This window comes from Balaenoptera ricei, chromosome 8 (assembly GCF_028023285.1).
Source record: "Balaenoptera ricei isolate mBalRic1 chromosome 8, mBalRic1.hap2, whole genome shotgun sequence".
In the NCBI taxonomy this organism is placed as follows: domain Eukaryota; kingdom Metazoa; phylum Chordata; class Mammalia; order Artiodactyla; family Balaenopteridae; genus Balaenoptera; species Balaenoptera ricei.
The window spans coordinates 74,179,544-74,203,072 of record NC_082646.1 but is presented as its reverse complement, the minus strand read 5'-3'; the positions used below and the strand labels follow the sequence as shown (position 1 = coordinate 74,203,072).

General features: G+C 50.7%; 1 protein-coding gene and 1 long non-coding RNA gene across 10 annotated transcripts in view; one reads left to right on the top strand and one right to left on the bottom strand.

The window, feature by feature from the left end:
• The first annotated feature begins 631 nt into the window (after positions 1-631).
• Positions 632-23,529, top strand: part of PLEKHA7 (pleckstrin homology domain containing A7) — a 208,344-nt gene continuing 185,446 nt past the window's right edge. For all 8 annotated transcript variants that reach the window (XR_009504660.1, XR_009504661.1, XM_059931196.1 and 5 more), the window contains exons 1-3: positions 632-770; positions 887-963; positions 1,059-1,116. Coding sequence is in view for 6 of the 8 variants with exons in the window: in XM_059931196.1 (XP_059787179.1) it covers positions 685-770; positions 887-963; positions 1,059-1,116 (221 nt within the window). In the remaining 2 variants the exon portion in view is untranslated. The remainder of the gene's footprint in view (positions 771-886; positions 964-1,058; positions 1,117-23,529) is intronic.
• Positions 15,552-17,231, bottom strand: LOC132369872 (uncharacterized). Of its 2 annotated transcripts, none has more exons than XR_009504482.1 (3): positions 17,177-17,231; positions 16,795-16,916; positions 15,552-16,006 (listed from the first exon to the last, which is right to left on the bottom strand). It is a non-coding gene; the product is annotated as an uncharacterized LOC132369872 (long non-coding RNA). The 2 variants fall into 2 exon arrangements; XR_009504483.1 differs by lacking the exon at positions 15,552-16,006 and adding an exon at positions 16,550-16,627.

The window sequence follows — 23,529 nt, the reverse complement described above, 5'->3', positions numbered from 1 at the left end:
GCACCCTCCTGCTTCATACGCCCGCTGCAAACTTGGGGAAATGAAATCATGGCTGACCTGGGATTAACAGAGCACCTATACGTGCCCGGGTCCAGTTAAGTACTTTACACCACTGTTATTTCATTTAATCTACAGAACAATCCCATGTAGTATTTATTACTAACTTTATTTTACAGAGGAAGAAACCGAGGCTCGGAAGGAATATGGAAGTAACCTGTTGAGGTTTACATGGTTCAGAAAGAAGTACAGTTCCTGGAGAGAGTTGTGGCCTGGGGGTCCGGTGGGGTTTACCGGCGCATTCGGGGAGCACCCTGTCTCAGAAGTTGGCCCGCCGCGCCCCGAAGGCGGCCCCCGCCCTGCTCGAGTCTCGCGGCCTCAGGGGCCAAGGGGCGCGCGGCGGGCTGGGGGCGGGGAAGGCGCGGGGACAAAGGCCGCGGCTACCGCGCTGGGGCGGGCGGGTGCAGCGGCGAACTCCCGCGGCGGTGCCGGGACTCTGCCAGCCCGGGCCCTGGCCGCCGCACGCCCGCACCCCGTGGAGCCAGCGCCGCAATGGAGCGCCCGGGGGCGCAGTCCGGGCCCGCGCTGGCCGAGCCCGCCGGCACGCCGCCCGCACCGCCCCCTCCCCCGCCTCCGCCCCCTCCCTCCCTCCCCGCGGCGGCCGCGGCTACTCAGTGCGCGGCGAACATGGCGGCGGCGGCGGTCGGGCGGGACACTTTACCTGAGCACTGGTCCTACGGCGTGTGCCGGGACGGCCGCGTCTTCTTCATCAAGTGCGGCGCGGGAAAGCGGGGACGCGGGCTGGGGCGCGGGCCGGGCGGGGGTGCGGGGCCGGGCGAGCGCCCCCAGAGCGGCGGCGGCTCTAACAGGTGCATCTCTCTCTCCGCAGCGACCAGCTCCGCTGCACGACCTGGCTACACCCGCGCACCGGGGAACCCGTCAACTCCGGCCACATGATCCGCTCAGGTGGGCGCCAGGCCGGCGGGGTGGGGCGCTCGGGGGAGGGGGGTCGTGCGCCTGGGTGGCCCAAGTTTGACCGGACTTTTCTCGCGTTTCCACAGACCTGCCCCGCGGCTGGGAGGAGGGCTTCACGGAGGAGGGCGCCAGTTACTTCATCGAGTAAGTGACGGGGGCGCCGCGCCTTCACCTGTGCCTCGGGGTCCGACCCGTTTCCCGCCGCGCCGCCGCCCCCCTTCCCCCCGCGCGGGTCCGGCGAGTTGGCGCGCACTGCGCCGCGGCCGCACTCATGTAGGCTATTTTGTGCCTGAGTTGTGCGGCGGGCTCCAGGGGGAGGCGAGGCGGGGGCCGCATCTCCGCAGGGGGGCCCGGGCCGGGGTCCGGTATCCCGCCCGATGCGGGCGCCGGGGCTTCAAACTGCGCCCGGGACGCGGCGATTGGGCGGGCTTGGGGCGCTGGTGTGAGGGGTCGGACACACCTCCGCGCTGGGCTCTCGGGCTGCGCGGAGTCTGGCGGGTGCCGGGGCCGGGATGGCCCGGGGTGGGGAGAGCGGAAGTAGGGGTTCTGACCTGGGTCAGGCAGCTGGGGTTGGGGAGGAGAGGGGGGTGGGGAAAGAGACGAAGGGCATCTCGTCTGGGGGTCTTTCTCTTCGGCCACGTTGTCCGGGTTGGTGGTGGAAGGTCGGCACCGCAGCCCCGCTTCTCCAAAGCGCGGGCCTGCGGGGGAGCGGCGGGGCTGGGGAGGGGAACCGGTCAGCCAATAGCATTCCTCGACCACTCGGTGTCTTCAGCTGGCGCTTTACCGGGACTATCACTCCTGCCTCTGCTAGTCAATCAGTGGCTTTTCCGCCGAAGCTCGGGAGCCTTGCCCCAGCCGTCAGGTACCCTAGACCGAGGTCTGTAGAAATGAAATCGAGGGGCGGTGAGTTAAGGCGCCGTTCTGACGCTAACACTAGTGTAGTCTTTAATTTCCCACTCTGGGCGTGTACCTGGGTTGCAGCGTTTCTCTGCAACCCTCTGCCTGCTCGCAGGTGAGCTCCATGAGGTCACAAACTGCTTTTGATCCTTTGCCCCAGTGCCTGGCACAGAGTAGGCACTCAGTAAATGTTTGTTCACTGAATGAATAAACTAGGCAAAGGATAGAGGTTGGTGTATTTTGGGGGACTCTGAGTCAGAATTCCTTTCTTCAACAACTAAAACACTGCTAGTCAGTAGTGGAGCAGCATATTCGAAGCTCGGATGGTCGCAGAACATCCCAGAGCCTCCCTCCCGGTTTGGGCTCTGACAGATGGTTGAAATCCTGATGGATGAGATTTATAGAAATGAGCACCAGCCCTGTGACTGTGGTTCTGCTCTCCTACCTCACATCTGTATTTGAGAGAGAAGTTGGGGAGCTGGCTGGGACCTCAAACCTCTTGGTCAGTGGGCCTCTCTGGCTCATAACTGCATCCATTGATGTTATTAGATTTCTCCTGTGTACCACACATTGTTGTAAGCATTGGGACTACAGAAGTGAGGAGGCAGACACTCACTGGTCGGCTGCTCAGGGAGCTTGCAGTTGAGTGGGGGAGGGGAGGAAACCGAAAAATGAAAAAAACAAACAAGAATAATGTCAGATAGTGGTAACTACTATGCAGAAAATTAAAATAAGGTGATGTGATAAGTAACTGGGTAGTTTCGTTGGATTGGGAGGTTAGTGTTGGTGTTTCTGAATAGGTGACATTTAAGGTAAAATTTGAATGACGAGAAAGAGCCATCCTTCTGTGGATGAGGTGGCAGAGCATTTCCGGAAGAGAGAAACTGCCAGTGGAAGGGCTTTAAGGCACGAAAGAGCTTCGAGTTCAAGGAGCAGAAAGGCCGGTGTGTCTGGAATGTGGTAACAAGGGAGAAGGTGGCAGGAGAAGAGGTTACAGACAGGAGAGAGCTGAATGGTACACAGCTTTGTGAGCCAGGGTAAGGAGTGACACGAATGATTTACTTTTTTTTTTTTTTTAATTTATTTATTATTTATTTATTATATTTAGCTGTGTTGGGTCTTCGTTTCTGTGCGAGGGCTTTCTCTAGTTGTGGTAAGCGGGGGCCACTCACTGTCGCGGCCTCTCTTATTGCGGAGCACAAGCTCCAGGCGCGCAGGCTCAGTAGTTGTGGCTCACGGGCTTAGTTGCTCCGCGGCGTGTGGGATCTTCCCAGACCAGGGCTCGAACCCGTGTCCCCTGCGTTGGCAGGCAGATTCTCAACCACTGCGCCACCAGGGAAGCCCTGATTTACTTTTTAATTTTTTTTTTTGGCGGCTTGCAAGATCTCAGTTCCCCGACCAGGGATCGAACCTGGGCCCCGGCAGTGAAAGCTCTGAGTCCTAACCACTGGACCGGCAGGGAATCACCTGATTTACATGTTCAGAATGGTCTCTCTGCCTGTTCTAGAGTGGGCTGTAGGTGGGCAACTGTAGGGATAGTAGGAGGAGGCTATTGCTGTCGTCCAGGCAAGCATCATTGATGGCCTGACTGAGGGTGGTAGGTAGCATCGGAGCTGGAGAGAAGTGGTCAGATTCAGGCTTGGTGACTGGGTTGCAGTCTGCGAGAGAAGGAAAAGGGTCAGAGATGACTCCCAGGGGCTTGAGCACCTGAGTGGATGGTGCTCATATCACTGAGATGGGAAGGCCGGGAGGAGCAGGTTTGGGGTGGGGGAGAGCATGAGATCTCGTTGTGCCATGTTACATTGAGGTGTGAATATATCAATTAGTCAGATGTGTGAATCTGAGCCCAGGAAAGAGAGAGGACTGGAGATATACATTTGGGTATTATAGGTGTTATTCAAGGCCACAGGATTAGATGAAATCACCTAGGAAAAGAGTGTAGACAGGAAAGATGACCTAAGCCTTGGGACAGAGCAGCATTTGGAGACTGGCAAAGGAGAAGGACTGAGAAGGTAGGAGAAAACCCAGGAGAATGAGGGCTCCCAGAAGCCTGAAGGACAAATCCTGAGTGGAACAGGTGGAAGAGAACACATGAGGTAAGGAAATGGAGTCAGTAAGTATAGGTGAATCTTTCAGGTGGTTTTGTTACAGAGTGGAGTTGAGGAACTAGGTGAGAACTGGAGAGGATGTACATTTGGAGGGGGGTGGTTTTTTTTAGAGGGAGATTGTAGAGCGTGTTTTGTTTGGATGGGAATGATCCAGAAGAGATGGAGAAATAGATGATGCAGGAAAGAGATGGGACAATTACTGGAGCAGTGTTTCAGAGAAGGTAGGAGGGAAGGCATCCAGGGCTTAAGTCTCACTGGTCTCAGATGGGAACAGGGCATTTCATCCGTTTGTGGAAAGGAAGGGCTGAGTGCCAGAGCTGATGTAAGGAGGTTGATAGGGTTGGTGAGGGGAGAGGTGGGTGTTCCTGTTTGATAGTTTCGGTCTTTTTCATGAGGTACTAGGCAAAGTCTTGGGCTGGGGGACTTGAGGGGTGTGTAGGACTCTATAGGCCATAGTCACAGCCTCCCAACCTTCCTGTCTCTTGCTGACTCTTCTGTGGTAACTGTGTGTCAAGTCCCTGGTGATCATCTTACAGCAAGTTCTGGCTCCCTGCCCCCCAGGGCCTAGGCTGTGTCCTCCCAGGCCTAGGGGAAAGCAGGATGTGACAGTGTCCCCACACTCAAAGGTGAACCATGTGGGGAAGCTGAGACCCTGTGGCAGCTGATTATATTTCCTACCTCCCGTGACAATTTCTTGAGAGACTTAAGGGTTTGGGAGTAATTGTTCTCCTTTTCCCCACATAAAAAATGTTTTGCTTCACTCTGCTTTCTTAGATTCGCTACGAGCATTTCTGAGTGTTCAATTTTTTTTTTTTTTTTTGGTCCTCCTCTAATAGGGCTCAGTTAGAGGGACAAAGCATTGGCACAGCTGCTTTTATTTTCCCCATTGGATCCTCGGACCAGAGAGTTGTGTGAGGTTTTCAGGATGCATCAGTTGCTCCTGATATTTAGCAGGTGTTTGAATACTTTACAGAGAAAAATTTCTTGAAGCAGAAAACCTTGAGCTAAGGCAGGTGGATTTTAGTTTTGATTTCTGCACTTTTGGTTCATTTTTGGATTAACTTGGGACAAGACGTGGTTCTCCCAATTCTAGACTAGGTGATGCTGATATCTCCTAAGAAGACCTCTTGTACTCTAAAACTTATTTGCTTTCCCATGAGTCTCTTAGCCAGGTAACAAGTTGTGATAATAGTGTCATTAACAGCAACAGCAATACTAGTAGTAGCGATTATGTAATAGCTTCATCTTTCTGGGTCCTTGAAGAATGCCAGGAACTGTTTTATAGCTATTATCTGACTTAATTCTCACAACAACTTGATGAGGTAGGAACTGTTACTAGTCCCATTTTACCGATGTGGAATCTTGTATAATTCTGGGCATTCGGGCAGCAAAGGGCAGTTGGCTTTCTCCAGTACCTTTTCTTATTTGATCCTTCTAACAGTCCCTAGAAGCAGCAGGTCGGGGATTATCCCATTTTTCAGATGATGAAACTCAGGTTCACGAAGGTTCAGTGATTTGGCCGAAGTGTTAGAGCTGGGACTAGACTGTAGGTCTTCATGGTCACCATGGTGGTGGTGGCTTCTACCCCAGATCAGAGGTGAGAGCCAGCGTTGACACTTGAAGGAGCCTTGTGTGCCACATGCCACTGCTCCGAGTCAAGCTGCCCAGGGCTCACGTGGCCGCACCTCTTCTTTGTTTTGCTGGGGATTGAAGTGCCTTGGAAGGTCAGCAGCCCTGGTGTCCTGTGCTGTCTGGTGGTGGTGCATGTCTCTGATTAGTAAGGAGTGGAAGACATTAATTTTTTTTTTTGCACCGCGTGGCTATCAGGAACTTAGTTTCCTGACCAGGGATCAAACCTGTGCCCCCTGCAGTTGGAAGCATGGAGTCCTAACCACTGGACATCCAGGGAATTCCCCATTATTACTTAGTAAAAACAGTTTGGCAGACACAGCCTTTTCAAACATGAAACCCATGAGGGAAAAGTTCTAGAAGAGGCCTTGGGAGCTAGAGTGTTACAGTGGGCTGGGCTTCAGGGTTTCATGAAACCCTGTGGGTTGGGTTCTCCCTACAGCAGGCTTTGAATAGATCTAGTCGACAAGGAGGATGAATGGCAGAGAGGAGGGGTCTTGCCTCCTCTGAGACTTTGGTGCCCAGCCCAGCCCTGGGCACTGAGTAGGCATTTGGTATTTATTGAAGTAGATCAGGGGAATAGGGGAAACTGGGCAAGGTGAAGGAAGCAAAGTGGCCAGGAACCACACCTGTCAGGGCTGGTGCCTGGCCCTCAGGCTTCTTGGATGTAGTTGCTTGGTGTCAAGAACAGCACTCAAAGCGGGAACCTGGCCTCCTTTGTCTTCTTCACCTCATAACCTCATGCTCTGCATCTGGGGAACGGGACATCTGTTGGCCTTTGGACCAGGCCTCCCTTCCTCTCTGGTTGCCAGGCCTTGGTGTCTGCTGTAACTTGGCTCCAGGGTCCTGGTGGGAAACAGCTGATTGTACAAGGTCTCTTCTAACTTTAAGTCCCCCTCAGTTTTAGCTTTGGAGCCTTTCAGGCCATGCTGTGTAGGTGCCATTCTCTTTGTGGGTACTGGAGTAAGGCTTGTAGTAAGGCCAGTTTCCCCTCCCCAGCCCTTTGGATCGCAGCAGATCCTGGGTCAGGACTGGCAACCTGATTTGCAGGACCCTGTGCAAAATGAAAGTGCAGGGTCTCTTGTTCAAAAAAAAAAAAAAGTGCCATTAAAGGTATTAAAGTAGGGCTTCCCTGGTGGCGCAGTGGTTAAGAATCCTCCTGCCAATGCAGGGGACACAGGTTCGAGCCCTGGTCTGGGAAGATCCCACATGCCACGGAGCAACTAAGCCAGTGCGCCACAACTACTGAGCCTGTGCTCTAGAGCCCGCTCTAGAGCCCGTGAGCCACAACTACTGAGCCTGCACGCCTAAAGCCCGTGCTCTGCAACAAGAGAAGCCACCGCAGTGAGAAGCCTGCTCGCCGCAACTAGAGAAAGCCCGCATGCAGCAACGAAGACCCAATGCAGCCAAAAATAAATAAAATAAATCAATTAAAAAAAAAAAGGTATTAAAGTATAAAGCCCTTTCCTTTCTTCTGCTGGCTTTCCCTCAACTTGTTATGGCATTTCTATTTGCTATTTAATGTCATTCTAAGTTTTAAAAAATTAGAAATTTAAAGTATTAGCATACATCTTATGGTTCATCTCTATACTGTGGAATATAAAGCTTTAAATGCAGACATCAGGGCATCGACCTCATAGGCTGAATCACCACCATCATGCCTCACTCCGAGACACCACGGGGTGAGGGTGCCAGTGCTCAGGCCCCCTGGACAGGAGTGAGGAGCAGCAGTGCTGGGCAGGGCTTGGTGCTCCAGGGCGCTGGGAGTGGGCAGTTAAGAACCCATCTTATGGAGGCAGGGAGTGGAGACCAAGCGTGAACCAAGGCTTCAAGTCTCCTTCAGAAGGATTACTCCTCTGGAATAATGCTAAATATCTAGAGTGTGTGTCTTTTTTATTCTAAAAGCCCATCCTTCAGTCTGAAAGGGAGAGAAGAGGAGTTAGGGAGTGAAGGCTGAACCAGGGGCGACAGAATGTCCAGGTGGGGACCCCAGATGGCCATAGGTACCAGGTGTAGAAGCCTGTGAATACTGGATGGCCCAGGAAGCTGCCCTCTTGAGGTTTAATTAAGCCATCATTCAAGGGATAGTCTTCCAGGGCACCCCAGGAAGAAATCTGTCCTGTCTGCCACATGTTCCTCCCCAGACAAATGTTGAACTTCATGGTAGTGAAATTTGTCTTGTAGCGTGCCAGCCTGCTATTTCGAGTATTTGTCATCTTTCTCATTGAGGTGTTGCTGGGAACAGCAGTCCCAGCAACTTTATTTCAAACCAGAAAGCAGCAGTTCCACAAAGAATTTCTGGGAAACTAGCAGCTTACATCTATTTAGAAGGGAAATTCTGAAACCTCTTGTTGTTGAAGGTTAAGAAAAGGTTCTCCCAGCTTGGCAAGCCTTGGCCTAATCCCACACTTTATATTTCATTTCCTGCTTGTTTTATCAAGGGTGAAAACTGGCTCATGGATTGAAATGTTAGGTTCTGTGCAAAAGGAACAAGAGCAGTGTTGTGTAGAGAGCCGGAGGGAGGACTAAGAGCCGTGATTTGTGCCATGGTCTCAAAACCAACCTAGAAAAGATCTGGGAAAACCTCTTTAAGACAAATGGTGGCAATTTGCTTCTTAAGGCTCTTTTTTTCAGAGAAAGGACAGTGGGTGGGTGGTGAGGGTGTGACCCCTGATTTGCAGTGCAGTGCGTATGTGAAGACGGTGGGTGTAGGTATCATTCTCTTGATATTTATGGGAGTAAATTTTGGGCTTCCTAAATTGAGGACTTTGGGAAAAGGAGCTTATTTAAGAAAGCACTGCATGATGGGAACTATTTGGTGATTTAGTGAGGTGCTTACTCTAGTTTTCTGTGTCTTCAGAAAAGAGCATGGGTTTGAGTCTTTTTTGCTCAGTGTAAGACAGCAGCATTTCAGCAGACTGGCAGGGTGTCTTAAGTAAATATTGGCAGAGGGAAAGGCATGGGGGAATATGGTTCTATTTGTCTGTTGTTTTTAAGTGGCTGTCAAAACATTTATTTCTCGATCTTCACAGCAACGAAGACCCAATGCAGCCAAAAATAAATAAATTAATTAAAAACAAAAAACCCCACTATATATCCTTGTCCAACAGCAGCTATGCTGTCCCAAGGCCATGGGTACCTTGTCCAGGCTGTCGGGGCCTGGGGACCAAGATCCCTGCGTAATGAGGTATGAAAACGGCTCCTGGTTCGTCTCTTTCCTGGGCATTTAGAGGGCTGCACAGATGTCTGATCCTTAATCTGGGTGGCCACCTGGTTATCGGCTCTGACAGCTGAAGGACAGACATTGTCTGGTGCTGCCTGGGCCACAGATTTCAACAGTAATAATCTCCGTGGTGCTTGATTGTTGAAAAACACGTACGTTCTTTTTAGAAGCAGGTATTTTTATTATTTTCTTGTCCTCATTTTACAGATCAAGCAAGCATTTGAGGCAGGGGGTGGGAGAAGGGTTAAAAGATCTTTTCAAGGCCAGAACATCAGTGGAGGAGCTGCGACTTGAACCCGGGTCCTTTTGGCTACAAATTTGTGTACTGTTTCTATCATGGTGCGAGGTGTCTTCTGGCTCCCATCGCGCCTTTCCTTCTGTCCTGAATCCTCCCTTTACAGTCTGTTCCCCACAACTGGTCCTCTGTACCTTCCCTGATGACCCTGAGGCAGACGCCCCCTTGGGCCTCCCTCAGAAAGTCCCCCGCAGGATAGAAGAACGATGGGCAGGGTAGATGGTTCCCAGGCAGGGCAGTGGGTTGGGTCCCTGGTGCTCTGGGGGAGTAGATCCCCCGACCTTCCCCCAGATGTCAGCTGACCACAGCTTAGGGGCTGATGAGCCTCTTAAGCCTGCTTAGAGCCAGGCTTTCTCTTTCAAGGTTCTGCCAGGAGAGTGTTTCCAACGTCACAGTCAGTGTTCTCAGGGTTTTTCAGGGGCTTTTCCTGCCAAGGCAGAGCCCTCACCCTCTTGAGGTCTGACAGCGTGAGGTTAGCATGCATTCTCTTCCAGGGGCTGCTGGCTACCTCCTGTGCTTCCTTGGAACACTGCAGCACGGGGAGGGGTTGGGGGGAGGTGGGCAGTGTGCTCGGGGGATGAAGGGAGCAGAGATCCCATTCCAGCCCTGTGCCTGGGCCCAGGCTGCACAGCCTCTTGTGTTCTCTCCCCTTGGGTGAAGTGAGAGATGAGACTATCTCCGTCCCGGGAGGTGTGGAAGCAGAGCAGTATTGTAGGTTAAGGCAGGAACCTCTGCAATAATCCTGTCCTCTGCAAACTGACTTTAGAGAGGATAGGTTCTGTGTGTGTCCACAGATAGCACCTTGCTGGAGGAGCATTTAACCACAGGCTGGATGGCTTTTGATCCAGGATGCATCTAGACTCTGATGAACATCTACTATATGCCGATCTCCCCACTGGGCGATGTGGAGAGGAACGGAGGTCACTGTCTCCGACCTCCAGCAGTGTCCAGTCCAAGAGAGGAGAGGGATACTGGGCAGTTTCAGTGTGGGTGACTGGGGCTGGCAGCCTGAGGAGGGCGCCCTAGGGAGCTTCAGAGGGTGAGTGTGAGGAAGGCCAGGCAGCTGTGGAGCGGAGTGGTGGGCAGCCCGAGGCAGGAGAGGCCAGTGGAGGAAATGCGAAGGAGCTGGGGCTGAGGGTATGTGTGTGCCTGTCTGTGTCCTGAAGAGGCTGGCACCGAGTTGAGTAGTAGGAACTTGACCTGGGTACCGCACTTGACTAGTAGCAGGGCTTTAGGAGAGTGACGTAATCGGGGATTTTGCCTAGGGGTTCCCCAAATTCTACATGTGAGGGGTGGTGCTGCGTGGGGGTTACAGAACACAGATTCTGGAGTCCGAGCGCCTGGGGTGAAATCTTGGCTGTGCTGCCAGCTTGGGCAGGTCACTTAAACCTCTCTGTGTCTTCAGCTGTTTCTTCATCTGTAAAATGGGGACCGTGACTGTACTGCCAACTTAGAACAGTGCCTGGCAAATCGTCCATGCTCTATAATAACTAGCATTAACTATTAACCATTGCCGCTCCCATAAAGGGAGCCTGGGAAATGTGGCCCAGTCAAAGGAGCTCGTTCTGTTGGGGGAAGTCTCCTGAGATCAGGCTAACAGGAGGCAGAATTGTGCTTTCTTGTTGAGACTTGTCTTTAAAAGGAAGCTGGGCACTGAATGGTTGTTGCTAAATGTCAAAGAAATGATTCCTCGAAGCCCTGTCTGGCTGTGTCCAACCTGAGAGAAAATGAGTATTTTTCTTGTACTTGTGTTGGACACATTTTCCAAATGGGCTGTTTTGGTTTCCTCCCCATCCATCCCCTGCTGCCACCACCACCACCAGGGAGAGGGTTCCCAGGTATTAGTATTAGTGTTTGCACTGCCTGGCAGGGCATCTGAGCTCTTTGTTTTGGAAGCAATAACCCTGGTATCTGTCTTAAAACACTTGATGAGGGAGCAGGGAGGGTAGACACGAAGTAGAAGCTGTGTTCTGTGCTGAGGCATAACTTCTAGGGGGTGGACTGGGAATCAGCATTATTACAAGCTCCGTGGGTGATTCTTATGGACCCTGAAAATGAAAACGTCTCGGAGCTTCAGCTTCCCGATCTGTGCAGTGATGGCTGCGCTACTTTCCTCCCAAGTGTTATGTGAGAATTAAATGTGATGGCCCATCTGAAGCTCCTAGCATGCTGTTTAGCACATAATAGGTGCTTAGGCCTCGTGAGCCCTTTCATTTAGAGAGGACGTCTGTCAGGATTCATTGGATGGAGCTTCGAGAAAGGCCTTGAGAGAGCATCAGTGGGTACAGCTATCAGTAATGCCCAGCCCGTGACCCCAGTTAGATCCTGGAGAGCCAGGCTCCCTGGGACCTCTGGTTTCCTCCGTGGAGGTTGGGAATACGCTCTCCTCCCCTCTGCCCAGACGATGCTGTCAGCCCCCAAGTTGGCAGTGTGGCTGGTCTTTTGGGTGACCATTGAGTGGGGACTTTGTCTGCCTGGGGGGTGGGCTAGCCATTCCACACCTCAGAACCCCATGACCACTTAGAGATCCTCCTGAGGGCAGAGGAGGGGCTGGGGTGAGGGGAGGGTTGTTCTGAGTGATTGACATTGATAGCCAGAACAGGCAAGCAGCTCCAATTAAGTTGAGAAATGGGAATGCTTCCTCTGTGTGGGAGAAGAATAAATGTGTCCCGGCAGACAGTTGTGATGATGAGTCTTAGAGGAGTCTGGTGTTGCAGTCTTTCCTGAGCTGCTCCTGGGGAAGATGGGGTGGGGGCAGGATTGTGACTCAGCGCCGTGAATGGCTCACCAACTCCCTGGGGACAGTGTCAGGCACAGAGTCGGTGCTCAACCAAATCAGCGTGGGTTTGTTGATCTGACGTTTGGCATGACCCTCTTGACACTGGCAGGCACACAAGGAGAGAGGCTTGACTGGAGTTAGGAGTAAATTGGGGTTGTAAGCTGAAGGGGTGAGGAGGGACACAAAGTCAGTGGTCAGCATCCCAGGGAGGGCAAATCATTCCCTTCCCTGCCCATGAGAGTGTTTGGAAAGATTTCTCAACACATTTGACCTGGGGATTTTAAAAAAATAGACACGTGGATGCTGTGAAGCTGAATATCTATAATCCCTGTACCCATTAATGTATTTCTAAGCAGAATTGGCGGTACCTGAAATTACATCCATTTGCCAAGGCTTTGAATAATTACATTTTTTTTTAGCCCTGGTGTGTAGGTGGGAGCTGGAGAGAGCTCACTCAACCTCTGCTTTGACTTTCCGCCGGCCCTCCTCACCTGAGAATGCATGGATGTGTTGGTGTGTTTGGCACCATATGGTTTCTAAAACTCTGGGCGGGTGATATTAATTCTTTGGGGGAGGGAAGAGTAATTGACTTCCTAGTCTGTGAATGGATACATAATTTAAATTAGAATCCAAAGCACACTCTTTTTATTTCAAAAACTCCATGTGTCTGAGGAGCACAGTGATTTAAGATATAATAATCATGTTGTGCAGTGATCTTGCTGGGCCTTTGGAGGCTGCTCCTTGGGGCAGGGAGGACCTGCTTGGTGCTGGATTACCTCCTTGAGTTCGTGGAAGGGTTTGAGAATTCTTTTTTTCTTTAAGGCCTTTGTTGGATTTTCCTTGGGTTTCGGGTGCAGTAAGCTGAGTGCTGGGGCAGGGGGACTGTCACAGTGAGAAGCCAGTTGCTTTTGTTGAGTCCTTATTTACTCGTTTGTTTTATAAATGTTTATCTAGCGCACACTATGTGCGCTGTTCTAGGGGCTTAACAGATGTGGGCTCATGTAACCCTCGTACCAACACTATGAGGCAGGTCCTGTTATGATCCTCACTTCATAGATGAGGAGGTTACGGAACTCTCGGCACAGATGTTAGGTGGCAGGGGTGGGATCAACCCCAGCTGTCCTTATTTGGGGTCCTCATGGTCCCTTTGTGCCCTGCTTGGCCTGTCTCCACCACATTCCATGGTGGGCCGTGCTGTGGAGGCTGTCTCCATTTTGTTTCAGGGAAAAGCTCTAGCTTCACACACGTCACTGAGGGGCTGTGGCCGGAGAGAGAGAGGCAAGGATGTGGTCTGGGCTGTTGGCCTAGGACTCACTGGGAGCAAACCATGTCAGGCCTTCTGTTGCGTCAGCTCCTGGACGGAGCCCTGGCTGGTCTGGTAGGAATTATCACCCCCCTGCCCTAACACACGTACATCCAATTGTAGAGAACCCCCTGGACTTTGCAGTGGTCCCTCCCGGAGAGGGTGTGCCTGGAAATGGCTGTCACAGACTCTGTCCAGAGGACCATATCCTGAGCTCAGAGACTGGCTGAGGCAGGCCCCCAGGTCTTCACCATCTTTCTCTGCCCAGAGTGCCAGTGACAGAGGAAAGCCACGGGCTGGTTAGGTTCCCCTGCTCCCTGAGCCGCTCCTCCTCCCCCATCTGGCAGGAGCATGGGGTCTAGGAGAGGAAAGAGATCCTTTTAACCAACAGCCTTTCCTTTGGACCTGACTCCTTTTAGGGATGGACACCTCCCTCCCCTAGTCCCACTCAAAGTGGAAAGAAGATTTTGAAAATCAACTCCCCTTCATAGTGAAAAGGTTTGGCCTTTTGAGGAGAGTTAGCATGAAAACCTCACATCTAGTACTTTCCTGCAGCCTCCGGGTCATTGCTCAGGCCCCTGTCCTCAGACATTCCTGGTGGGAGGAGAGGGAGGCAGTCTGTGGGCTGAAGCAGGGAGAAGGTGGCTGGCTTTTCTGTCCCCATAGTCGCCTCAGGGTTATTGTAAGGGGAGTGGTGATGGGAGCACTGGCCACCTGGGGGAGGGAGCAGAAATGTCCTTGGCTCACAAGCAGAGCCTCCGGGCAGGGCAATCTCACTGGGTTCTGACAGATCCACAACGGACCCATGCTTGTGTGACGTGAGAAAAGGGCCTGGTAGCTCGGCCTACTTCCCGCCGAAGATTGATATCCCCTCCCTACCCCCCCCCCCCCCCCCCCCCCGCCCAACCCTGCCCCTCTGAGCCTTTCTGGAGCTGGATGTGGCCTCAGGCCTATTCCCCTCCCAGCCCTGGCTGTACCTGCCGGGGGTGTTGTTAGCAGGTGGGATAGGTGGAGGGACCACCTCCCTGAGTGCTAAGTGCTTCCGTCTGGACTCAGGCTCACATACAGTTCAGCTGTTCCACTCCAGACTTTAGATAGGGCAGCTCTGGGGTTGTGGGCAAGCGCACAGGCAGCCCAACTTTGTGACCACGTCGTTTTATTTAACCTCTAAATAAAATGGGGCAAGCGCTGGCATCTGCCCCATGGGATTTTTGCACTGGTTGCATGAGAATAATACATGTAAAGTACTCAATCCCTGGAACATTTTAGAGTTCGATCAATTTTAGCAAGTATTTCCATTAACAGTGGGTATTTTGTCTTTTTTTTCCTGTAGTAGCTGCACTGGTCCAAGCGTATTTGGGCGATTCCTTGACTTACATCCAGCAGGGACTCTTGTCTTGTGATATACACAGAGGGTACCTGTGGGTACTGCCTAGCTCAGATTCTCAGTTATGGGCATTTTCTAATAGAGGGCATTGAACAGCTTGATGTATTTTGCCCAAGGGGTTAAAAATGGCCCACTCTACTTGCTGGTTTTAACCATAGCTGCACCCTAATTATGACCGTGGCTGTTACAGCTTATGCATTTAGGCAATTCAGATATAGTTGCAGCAAAGGTTGTGTCTGACCCGGGCCCTGGCTTGCTTCCCCTGGGCAAGGGGAAAAATAGCTCCCGTGATAATGGAAAAATGGAGAGGGGAGGCAAGATTCAGTTTAGTATTTCTGTGTCCATTTTTGCTGTGTGCCTGGCACCATATTTGTTGTACTCTGGCGGATATCAGGGAGGTGGCGAAACAAGATGTCCACACAGTTTCAGGCCATAGGATGGTCAGGTGGTGTGTGATTAAGTGTCAGGTAAGTAGTGCAGGTACAGCATGGAGAGGAGCGTCCAGGAGGAAATAATTCAGTGGCTGGATGAGTCAGGGAAGACTGAGGGGTCTTGTGAGCTGGACTGGGTGGGGATGAGAGGAGGAGTGGGTGCCTCAGGCAGGGGGACCAGCATTCATTACTGGGGGGGGGGGCAGTCCCTTCATTTAGCAGACCTTTACTGAGCTCTCAGTGTGTGCCAAGCACTAGCCTGGGCACTGTGGATACCAAAATGGGTAAAGCAGAGTAGAGAAAACAGCTATGGGAGGCAGAAAGGCCCAGTGGTTGGGAGCATGGTTTAGCAGAAGATTGCCTGGGTTTGAATCCAAGCCCTACCACTTACTAGCTTGTGGATCCTGAGCAAATTATGTAATATGGAGCCTCAGTTTCTTCCTCTGTGAAATGGGGATAATAATAATTGTGGTGGAGATAAAATGAATTAACATTAAGTACTCAGAAGAGTCTTGAATAAAGTACTCTTTTTCTTTTAATAAATTTTTATTTATTTATTTATTTATTTTTGGCTGCATTGGGTCTTCGTTGCTGCGCACGGGCTTTCTCTAGTTGCAGAGAGCGGGGGCTACTCTTTGTTGCGGTGTGCGGGCTTCTCATTGCGGTGGCTTCTCGTTGCAGAGCACGGGCTCTAGGCGTGCGGGCTTCAGTAGTTGTGGCTTGCGGGCTCTAGAGCACAAGCTCAGTAGTTGCGGCGCACGGGCTTAGTTGCTCCGTGGCATGTGGGATCTTCCCGGACCAGGGCTCTAACCCATGTCCCCTGCGTTGGCAGGTGGATTCTTAACCACTGCGCCAGCAGGGAAGTCCCTTGACTAAAGTACTCTTGAGTGTTCACTATTATTATCACTAGAATATGAGCTCCATGAGGGCAGGCATTTTGTCTGTTGTGTTCACTGGTATATTGCTGGCTCTCAGAAGATATCTGGTAAATGGTAGGCATTCAGTTAAGGAATCAAAGTGCCATTGGTGGCCTCAAGGAGCTTAGGAGCCTGTTCTCTGGTGGGGACACAGCCATCAACAACTAGAGGATACTGTGCAAATGACTTGATAAGGGAAGCATGGGGATTAGAGGGCCACAGAGATGGGTGGCCAGGGAAAGCTTCCTGGGGGGAGGTGCGGGGAGCCTGAGCTGGACTTTGGAAAACAAGCAGGGATTTGTTGGGTGGTGAAAGAGAGTTTGGATGTTCAAGGGAGAGGAAGCAGCATGGGCAGAGCTAGGTGAGAACGTGGCATGTTCAAGGACATTGAGAGAGGAAGGAGGCTGCAGGAAGGGCTGCTTAGAGGAGCTGGGGCTTCATCGTGAGGGTGGTGTGGATCTGGGCTTAAGGAGGGGTGTAATGGAGCCCCCGGGGTTGTGAGGGAGGAAGGTGGGATATCCTGGGTGTGCTGGTCACTCTCCCAGACTCTGGCTCAGGAGTCCCGAGAGGTGGGGCTGGAGGAAGTAGGTTGAAGCCTGAAAGACATCCCACCTGGCAGGTGAGGGCTTGGCCTCCAGAGGAGGAGAAGCTGGGAAACCCACACCACTGCCTGGCAGCACTCCTGCCTTAAAATAGAAAGAGATGGAGATAAAGAGAGAGTGGTGGTGTGAGTGTCCAAGGGGTGACCTAGTTAAAACCTGACCCCCTGGAAGTGCGAGAGCCACCCTCACCCTCGCTCAAACGCTGGGGCCTTCTAAGGGGCAGCTGCCAAGGGCGGCCTTGTTCTCCTTACCTCGTCCCTCCTCAGCCTGTGCTGTGTGCAGAAGTCCTGTCGCCAGGTGGCCTCGGCCCCATCCCACCGACAGAGGAAGTCTGGTTCGCAGGCCCGTGTGCTTCTGGGAAAGGGTACGGGGGCTGAGAGTAAGAGAAATAAGGGAATGAAAATAGGTTAGTGGACTCAGGTTAATGGAACTAAATGTAACTCCAAATGAAGAAGACTTTGAGGAAAAACTCTATATTTAGGCTTTTGTTCCCCACAGCGCATCATAATTCTTCACAGACTTAATTATCTGACAGACAGTAACACCCTTTACTCCCTCGTTCCTTCTCCCTCCCAACTTCCTTAAATCCCACCCTGGCATAGTAGAAAAGAGGAAAATGGAGAAGGCTTTCACTTTTCTCTTAGGCCCTCTGCCTCATTTTTCTTTGGTCCGTCCTGATTTCTCTGAGGCCTTCAGGACTTATTTCTGTGGTTGATGATTTATATGCAGGATCTGCTGAAGGTCCTTGCGCAGGACTTTTAAACTTTAACTGAGGTTGTGGGTATGATGGAAATTGTGTGGAAATGACATTGCAGTCATGTGAGGTGGAACCGTGGAACCGTGGCCCCTGGTGTTGTTTTTCGGGTCTGCAATCCTGAGTCAGGAGGGTGCCCCAAGCTTGTTTCTGTAACCACAGAACAACCACTTCTTCGGCACCTACTGTGTGCTCACTGGTCCTTCATCTGAACGGCTCTGGGAGGTCCGTGCCAGCAGCAGGGAGAACCTCCAGAACTGAGACAGCAAAAGCCTCCATGGATGACCCACAGGTGCTGGCTGTTTCTGGTGAATTGGAGCCCGAGGCCACGTTTAAAATTGCTGGGAACTTTGAGCCTGTAGGAGTGGGCTCCCGGTGCTCAGAGCCTGACATGAATGTGGCACGAGGGGAGAGTGTGAGCCAAGGGTCTTCCTGATGCCTCCGCTTCCTCCCAGGTGGGAAAGGTGGACAGAGTTGGCAGGGACGAGATGATGGCATGGAAGAGGATTCCAGAGGATCAGATCAAATATCACTTAGAGGCCTGGAGGGGATTTCACAGCCATTGAGGTGCTTTTTTGTGGCCAACACTTTGTATGGATTATTTGCTTTGATCCTCATGGTAACCCTGAAAGGTGTCATTCTCCCCCACTTTATATATATTTATTATTTTTTATTTTTTTATTGAAGTATAGTTGATTTACAATGTTGTGTTAATTACTGCTGTACAGCAAAGTGATTCAGTTATACGTGTGTGTATATATATATATATATTTATATATATGTACACATTCTTTTTTTTAATACTTTTTTCCATTATGGTTTATCACAGGATATCCCCCCATTTTATAGATGAGAACACAGGGGCCCAGGGAGGCTGTGAGTCCAGGGTCTCACGACTGGGAATGGCTGGTGTATTGTGATTCTAAGCCATCTTTTGCATAGCATGATACATATGTTAATTCATTTAAACCTCACAAGAACCCCTCACAAGGTGGTGTGTTATGATTCTCATTTACACATGTGGAACTCAGACCCAGACACAGGTGATTTACCCAGAGTCACACAGTGGGAGGTGGTAGGAGCCGGGCTTGGACCCAGATCCCCAAGTGCCTCACTGGGCTTCCTTGAGTTCTTTTTCCACCTTGAAACGCCAGGAGCAGTTTGCCCTTGAGTCACCCAGCCCTTCAGAGGCTGGGGGTGGAATGGGGGTGGGGTCTGCGGGGAGGTAGGAGTAGTGGTGAGTCCTGCTGGGAGAGGCCCCTCCGGCCAGGTGACAGCATCCCCACCTCCCTTGGCACACAGACACGTGGCTTCCTGCCTGCAGCCCTGCAGTGATGCATTTTCCACACTTGTATGCCCGTGCTGGGGCTTGGTAGACCAAATTCAATTTGTCTTTTGGTCTCGCAGTACAAGCAGCCGGTAAAGCTCAGGAGTACCTGGCATCAGACACATTTTCAGGGAAGTTTTAAAATCTACTGGCTCTGCTTCGAAATATGTCAAGAATCAGACCATTCTCACAGCCTGTTACCACCCTAGTCCTCACCACTGTTATCTGTTGCCTGGACTATCGCAGTACCCTCCTAGCTGGTCCCTGTGTTTCTCTCCCCCTCCCCTGGTATTAGTAGCCAGAGATTGTTCTACAGTGGAAGTTGGATCATCTCAAACCACCTAAGGGTTCCCATCTCACACAGAGAATCCAGAGTCCTCACAGAGGCCCTCAAGGCCCTGTGTCATTTGCTCCCCCCCGAACCCCGTTACCTCATTTCCTCCTGTTCTCCCTGACACTCTGCTCCAGGCACGTTGGCCTCCTTGCTGTTCCTCAAACACGTGAGCACAACCAGCTGTAGGGGCTTTGCACTCACTGTTCCCTCTGTCTGGGATGTTTTCCTTCAGATATTCCCACAGCCTACTGCTCCCTCACTTTTTTCAGGTCTCTGCTCAGGTGTCACCCCTTCAAGGTGGCCTTTCTTTCTTTTTTTTTTTTTAATTTATTTTATTTTTGGCTGCATTGTGTCTTCGTTGCTGTGCACAGGCTTTCTCTAGTTGTGTCGAGTGGGGGCTACTCTTCGTTACGGTGCGTGGGCTTCTCACTGTGGTGGCTTCTCTGGTTGCGGAGCACAGGCTCTAGGTGCGCGGGCTTCAGTAGTTGTGGCATGCAGGCTCAGTAGTTGTGGTTCCCGGGCTCTAGAGCGCAGGCTCAGTAGTTGTGGCGCACGGGCTTAGTTGGTCCGCGGCATGTGGGATCTTCCCGTACCAGGGATCGAACCTGTGTCCTCCGCATTGGCAGGCAGATTCTTAACCACTGTGCCAAGGTGGCCTTTCTTGACTCCTCTCCCCCAGAGAAGATTTCCTTAACCCTACTTTCTTTTTTTCTTATTTTTAGAATTCTCAACTCGACCCAGACATATTACAATTTTAACTTGTTTAGTTGTCTCCCACTAGAATTTTTTTTTTAACATCTTTATTGGAGTATAATTGCTTAACAATGGTGTGTTAGTTTCTGCTGTATAACAAAGTGAATCAGCTATACATATACATATATCCCCATATCTCCTCCCTCTTGCATCTCCCTCCCACCCTCCCTATCCCACCCCTCTAGGTGGTCACAAAGCACCCAGCTGATCTCCCTGATCTCCCTGTGCTATGTGGCTGCTTCTGTTTTATATTTGGTAGTATATACAAGTCCATGTCAGTCTCTCACTTCGTCCCAGCTTACCCTTCCCTCTCCCCGTGTCCTCAAGTCTATTCTCTACATCTGCGTCTTTATTCCTGTCCTGCCCCTAGGTTCTTCAGAACTTTTTTTTTTTTTTTAAGATTCCATATATATGTGTTAGCATACGGTATTTGTTTTTCTCTTTCTGACTTACTTCACTCTGTATGACAGACTCTGGGTCCACCCGCCTCACTACAAACAACTCAATTTTGTTTCTTTTTATGGCTGAGTAATATTCCATTGTATATATGTGCCACATCTTCTTTATCCATTCATCTGTCGATGGACACTTAGGTTACTTCCATGTCATGGCTATTGTAAATAGAGCTGCAGTGAGCATTGTGGTACATGACTCTTTTTGAATTATGGTTTTATCAGGGTATATGCCCAGTAGTCCCACTAGAATTTGACGTCCGTGATGACACAGAATAGTGCCTGTTTTGTTCAAGGCTGTACCTCTAGTGCCTAGAATAGTGGTTGGAACAAGTAGGTGTTCAGAAAATAGTTTTTTTAGCTTGATGAGGTATGATTGACAAATAAAAATTGTATATATTTAAGATGTATTACTTGGCATTTTGATATACATGCACATTGTGAAATGATCACCACAATCGAGGTAGTTAACAGATGCATCACTTCACATGGTTACTTTTCTTGTGTGTGTGGTGAGAGAAAATAAGTGTTGGATGAATTTATTAAATGGTTCACTGAACTCTGTGATAATCTTTCCTTGGGACTCTGCCTGAGAAGCCCGTCAACCACTGAGTGGTGCCTCCCTGCTATGGCCTAAGAGGCACAGGCCTTGGGTGCTCTGTCTCGGGTGTCCCCAGAGACTCCTCCCCAGTGTGGGGACCACATGGTGTCCTTATTTATCTCCATGCTGGCTTCCAGTCACCCCTTCTGGGGAATCATCTGAAAATAGACATTTTCTATCATGCCTGTCCACATTGACCATGGGGAATTAAAATGGGTTGGCTTACCAACTAACCATGAGGGGTACTTGAATGCCCTTTGAGTTCTCAAAGCCATACAAATACTTGCGGTGGCCAGAGGAGATGGTGTCCATCTCTCGAGGTTCTCCCTGCAGAGTTGGAGCTGAGCTATGCCCAGGACAACAGTCTGATTCAGGGCACAGGATGTAATAGACTGGAAGGAAAGAAACTGAGGTTCAGTGAACACCTGTTGTTTGTAGCACGTGGTCGCAATGGTTATTTCACTCTTAACCATGTTGTAACCTTGAGGTTGATGATTGAGTGCCCCTATGATGGATGGGGGAAATTAAGGCTCAGAAGTGATGTAATCAAGGCTCTCACTGACTCCAGAGCCTTGGGAATAACTAGGAAAGGCTCTAAAGGGGAGCTCACAACCAGGCTGTAAAGAACGGTTAGTATATGAGTCACAGGGGCAGTGTGGCGTCAAGCAGTGGCACAGATGGAGAGACAGGAATGTTCCATCAGGTGTGGCTTGGATGGTTTTAAGACAGCCTGTTGAATATGAACAGATTTTTTTTTTTCTCCCATTATTAATTACCTGAGAAGAGGGAGAAGATGTTTTTAATGAAGCCCCAGCAGTCTGGGTCTGGAGAAACCCTGGCACCAACCTTCCCCCCACATAGGACCTGTGTATCCTGGGGTCACCAGGGACCATCCCAAACAATGCTCATATGAGTGCATGCAGCTCAGCCTGGCTCTGGGAGCAGCTTAGAGCAAACCTCACCAGTCTTGGAGATTTTGTGTTTGGGAAGGCAGAACTTTGTTATATCCTGGGTAGGGGAGGAGCCTGAGGAAAGAATGGGGACTGTGAAATGGGCTTCCCTGTTTTAGGGGGAGTGGGTAGTGCTGGCATGATTCAGTATCTTAAAACCCTTATGAAATAAATGCTTCTTGCTACCCAGCCCGTGCTGGTGGAATTAGAGAAAGGGCCTGTCTTCTTGATATTAGTTCAGTTAATTTGTTCATATGATCATTCGTTCATCAGCATTCATTAGCTCCTACCAGGTGGCACCATGCCAGATTCTGGGGCTACAAAGACAAGGATGTCGTCAAGGAATTTACAGTCCAGTGCAGGGAGAAAGACAAACCAAGGGTGATATTCAGCATGGAAAGGCTGCGGGACAAAGAAAACAGGGTGAGGCTGGAGCATGGTGACTAAGGCCACAAAGCTTTGGGTTGGCAGGCTTGGTTTGACTCTTATCCCAACCCAACCAGTTACTTGACCTTGGGCAAGCTCTTGTTCTTGGCTAGATGCTTACATACTTTATCTTATTTATTCCTAAAATCGGCCTGCTGAGGTAAAAATATTCCTCCATTTTGTAGCTGAGGAAATTGAAATTTGGAGAGGGTGAGTAATTTGTCTGGGTCACTTAGTAAATAAGTGGCAGGACCAGGATTCCATCCCAGGTCTGACTCCAAATTTCCTGCGCTTTCTGCTCTATCCAGCTGAGGAGAATGAGTTTCGTCCATGCCCGAGCACAGCCAGGGTCCTCTTGGAGATGCAGCTCTAGGCAAAGGGGTTTATTGACCATGGACTCCATAGGAGTCTCCAGGATGATGTGACCAGCCAGAATGCTAATTTTGTTTTAGCCTGCGTTAATGGAAGTATAGTGCTCATGACATGGGAGATGGTGGTGCTGCCCTGCTTGGGGGAGATCACAGATGGAGTATTGGGGTCCCTTCTGAGATCACCCTTTAAAGAGGGATGTGACTAGATTAAGCCCTTCTGACTGTCATGGGCACTGGAAACCTTGTCTCCTGAAGAACATCTGCAGGAACTGGGGGTGTTTCATGTGGGGAAGAGGAGACCCACAGGAAAATGGGGGCTGGCTGCAAATATCTGAAGGGCTGTCACGTAGAAGAGTCTTATTCTCTGGGAAAGCTACAGAGAAAGGTTTTGGTTCCAGGTTTATAACAGAACCTTCTAACATATCTCGGGATGTAGTGAGATACTGTCCCCAGAGGTAGTCAAGCACAGATGGAAGCAGTGGAGAGTATGGACTAAATGCCCTCTATCATTCCTCTGCCCAGAGCCCCTGACTGTGGCTGTGTCTGCTGTTTTGGGTATGGGTCCTGGGAGGGGGTACAGAAGGGAAGGGTTTAGATTGTAGCTCTCCCAAACCCAGATCTCCTCAGCAGACTCCAGGGTTGTATGTGCCTCCAGGGGTGGTGGAGCAAACACAGGGTTAGAATCAGAATTAGAAGACCTGGGTTTGAACCTTGGCTCAGCCCCTTACGGCTGTGTGACCTTGGACATGCATTTGCTCTCTGTAAAGGGGATCATGTCAGGCCCTCACCTGTTGGCCTTTTATCAGGTAGTAAGTGAGAAAATGCTTTGTCAAGGAGAGAGGGTTCAAACACTGGTTGTTAATGGGTGCAGCTCTGGCCACCAGGAGTGTAATCAACTTCAAGGAGCTTGGCCGTTCCATGTCTAGGAAATTTCACGCAGTGGTGATCGAGGACTTGTTAGGTGAGGTGCTTTGGAGAACTGACTCCAGGTTTGTGCGGAGCCCTGTGAAATATTTTG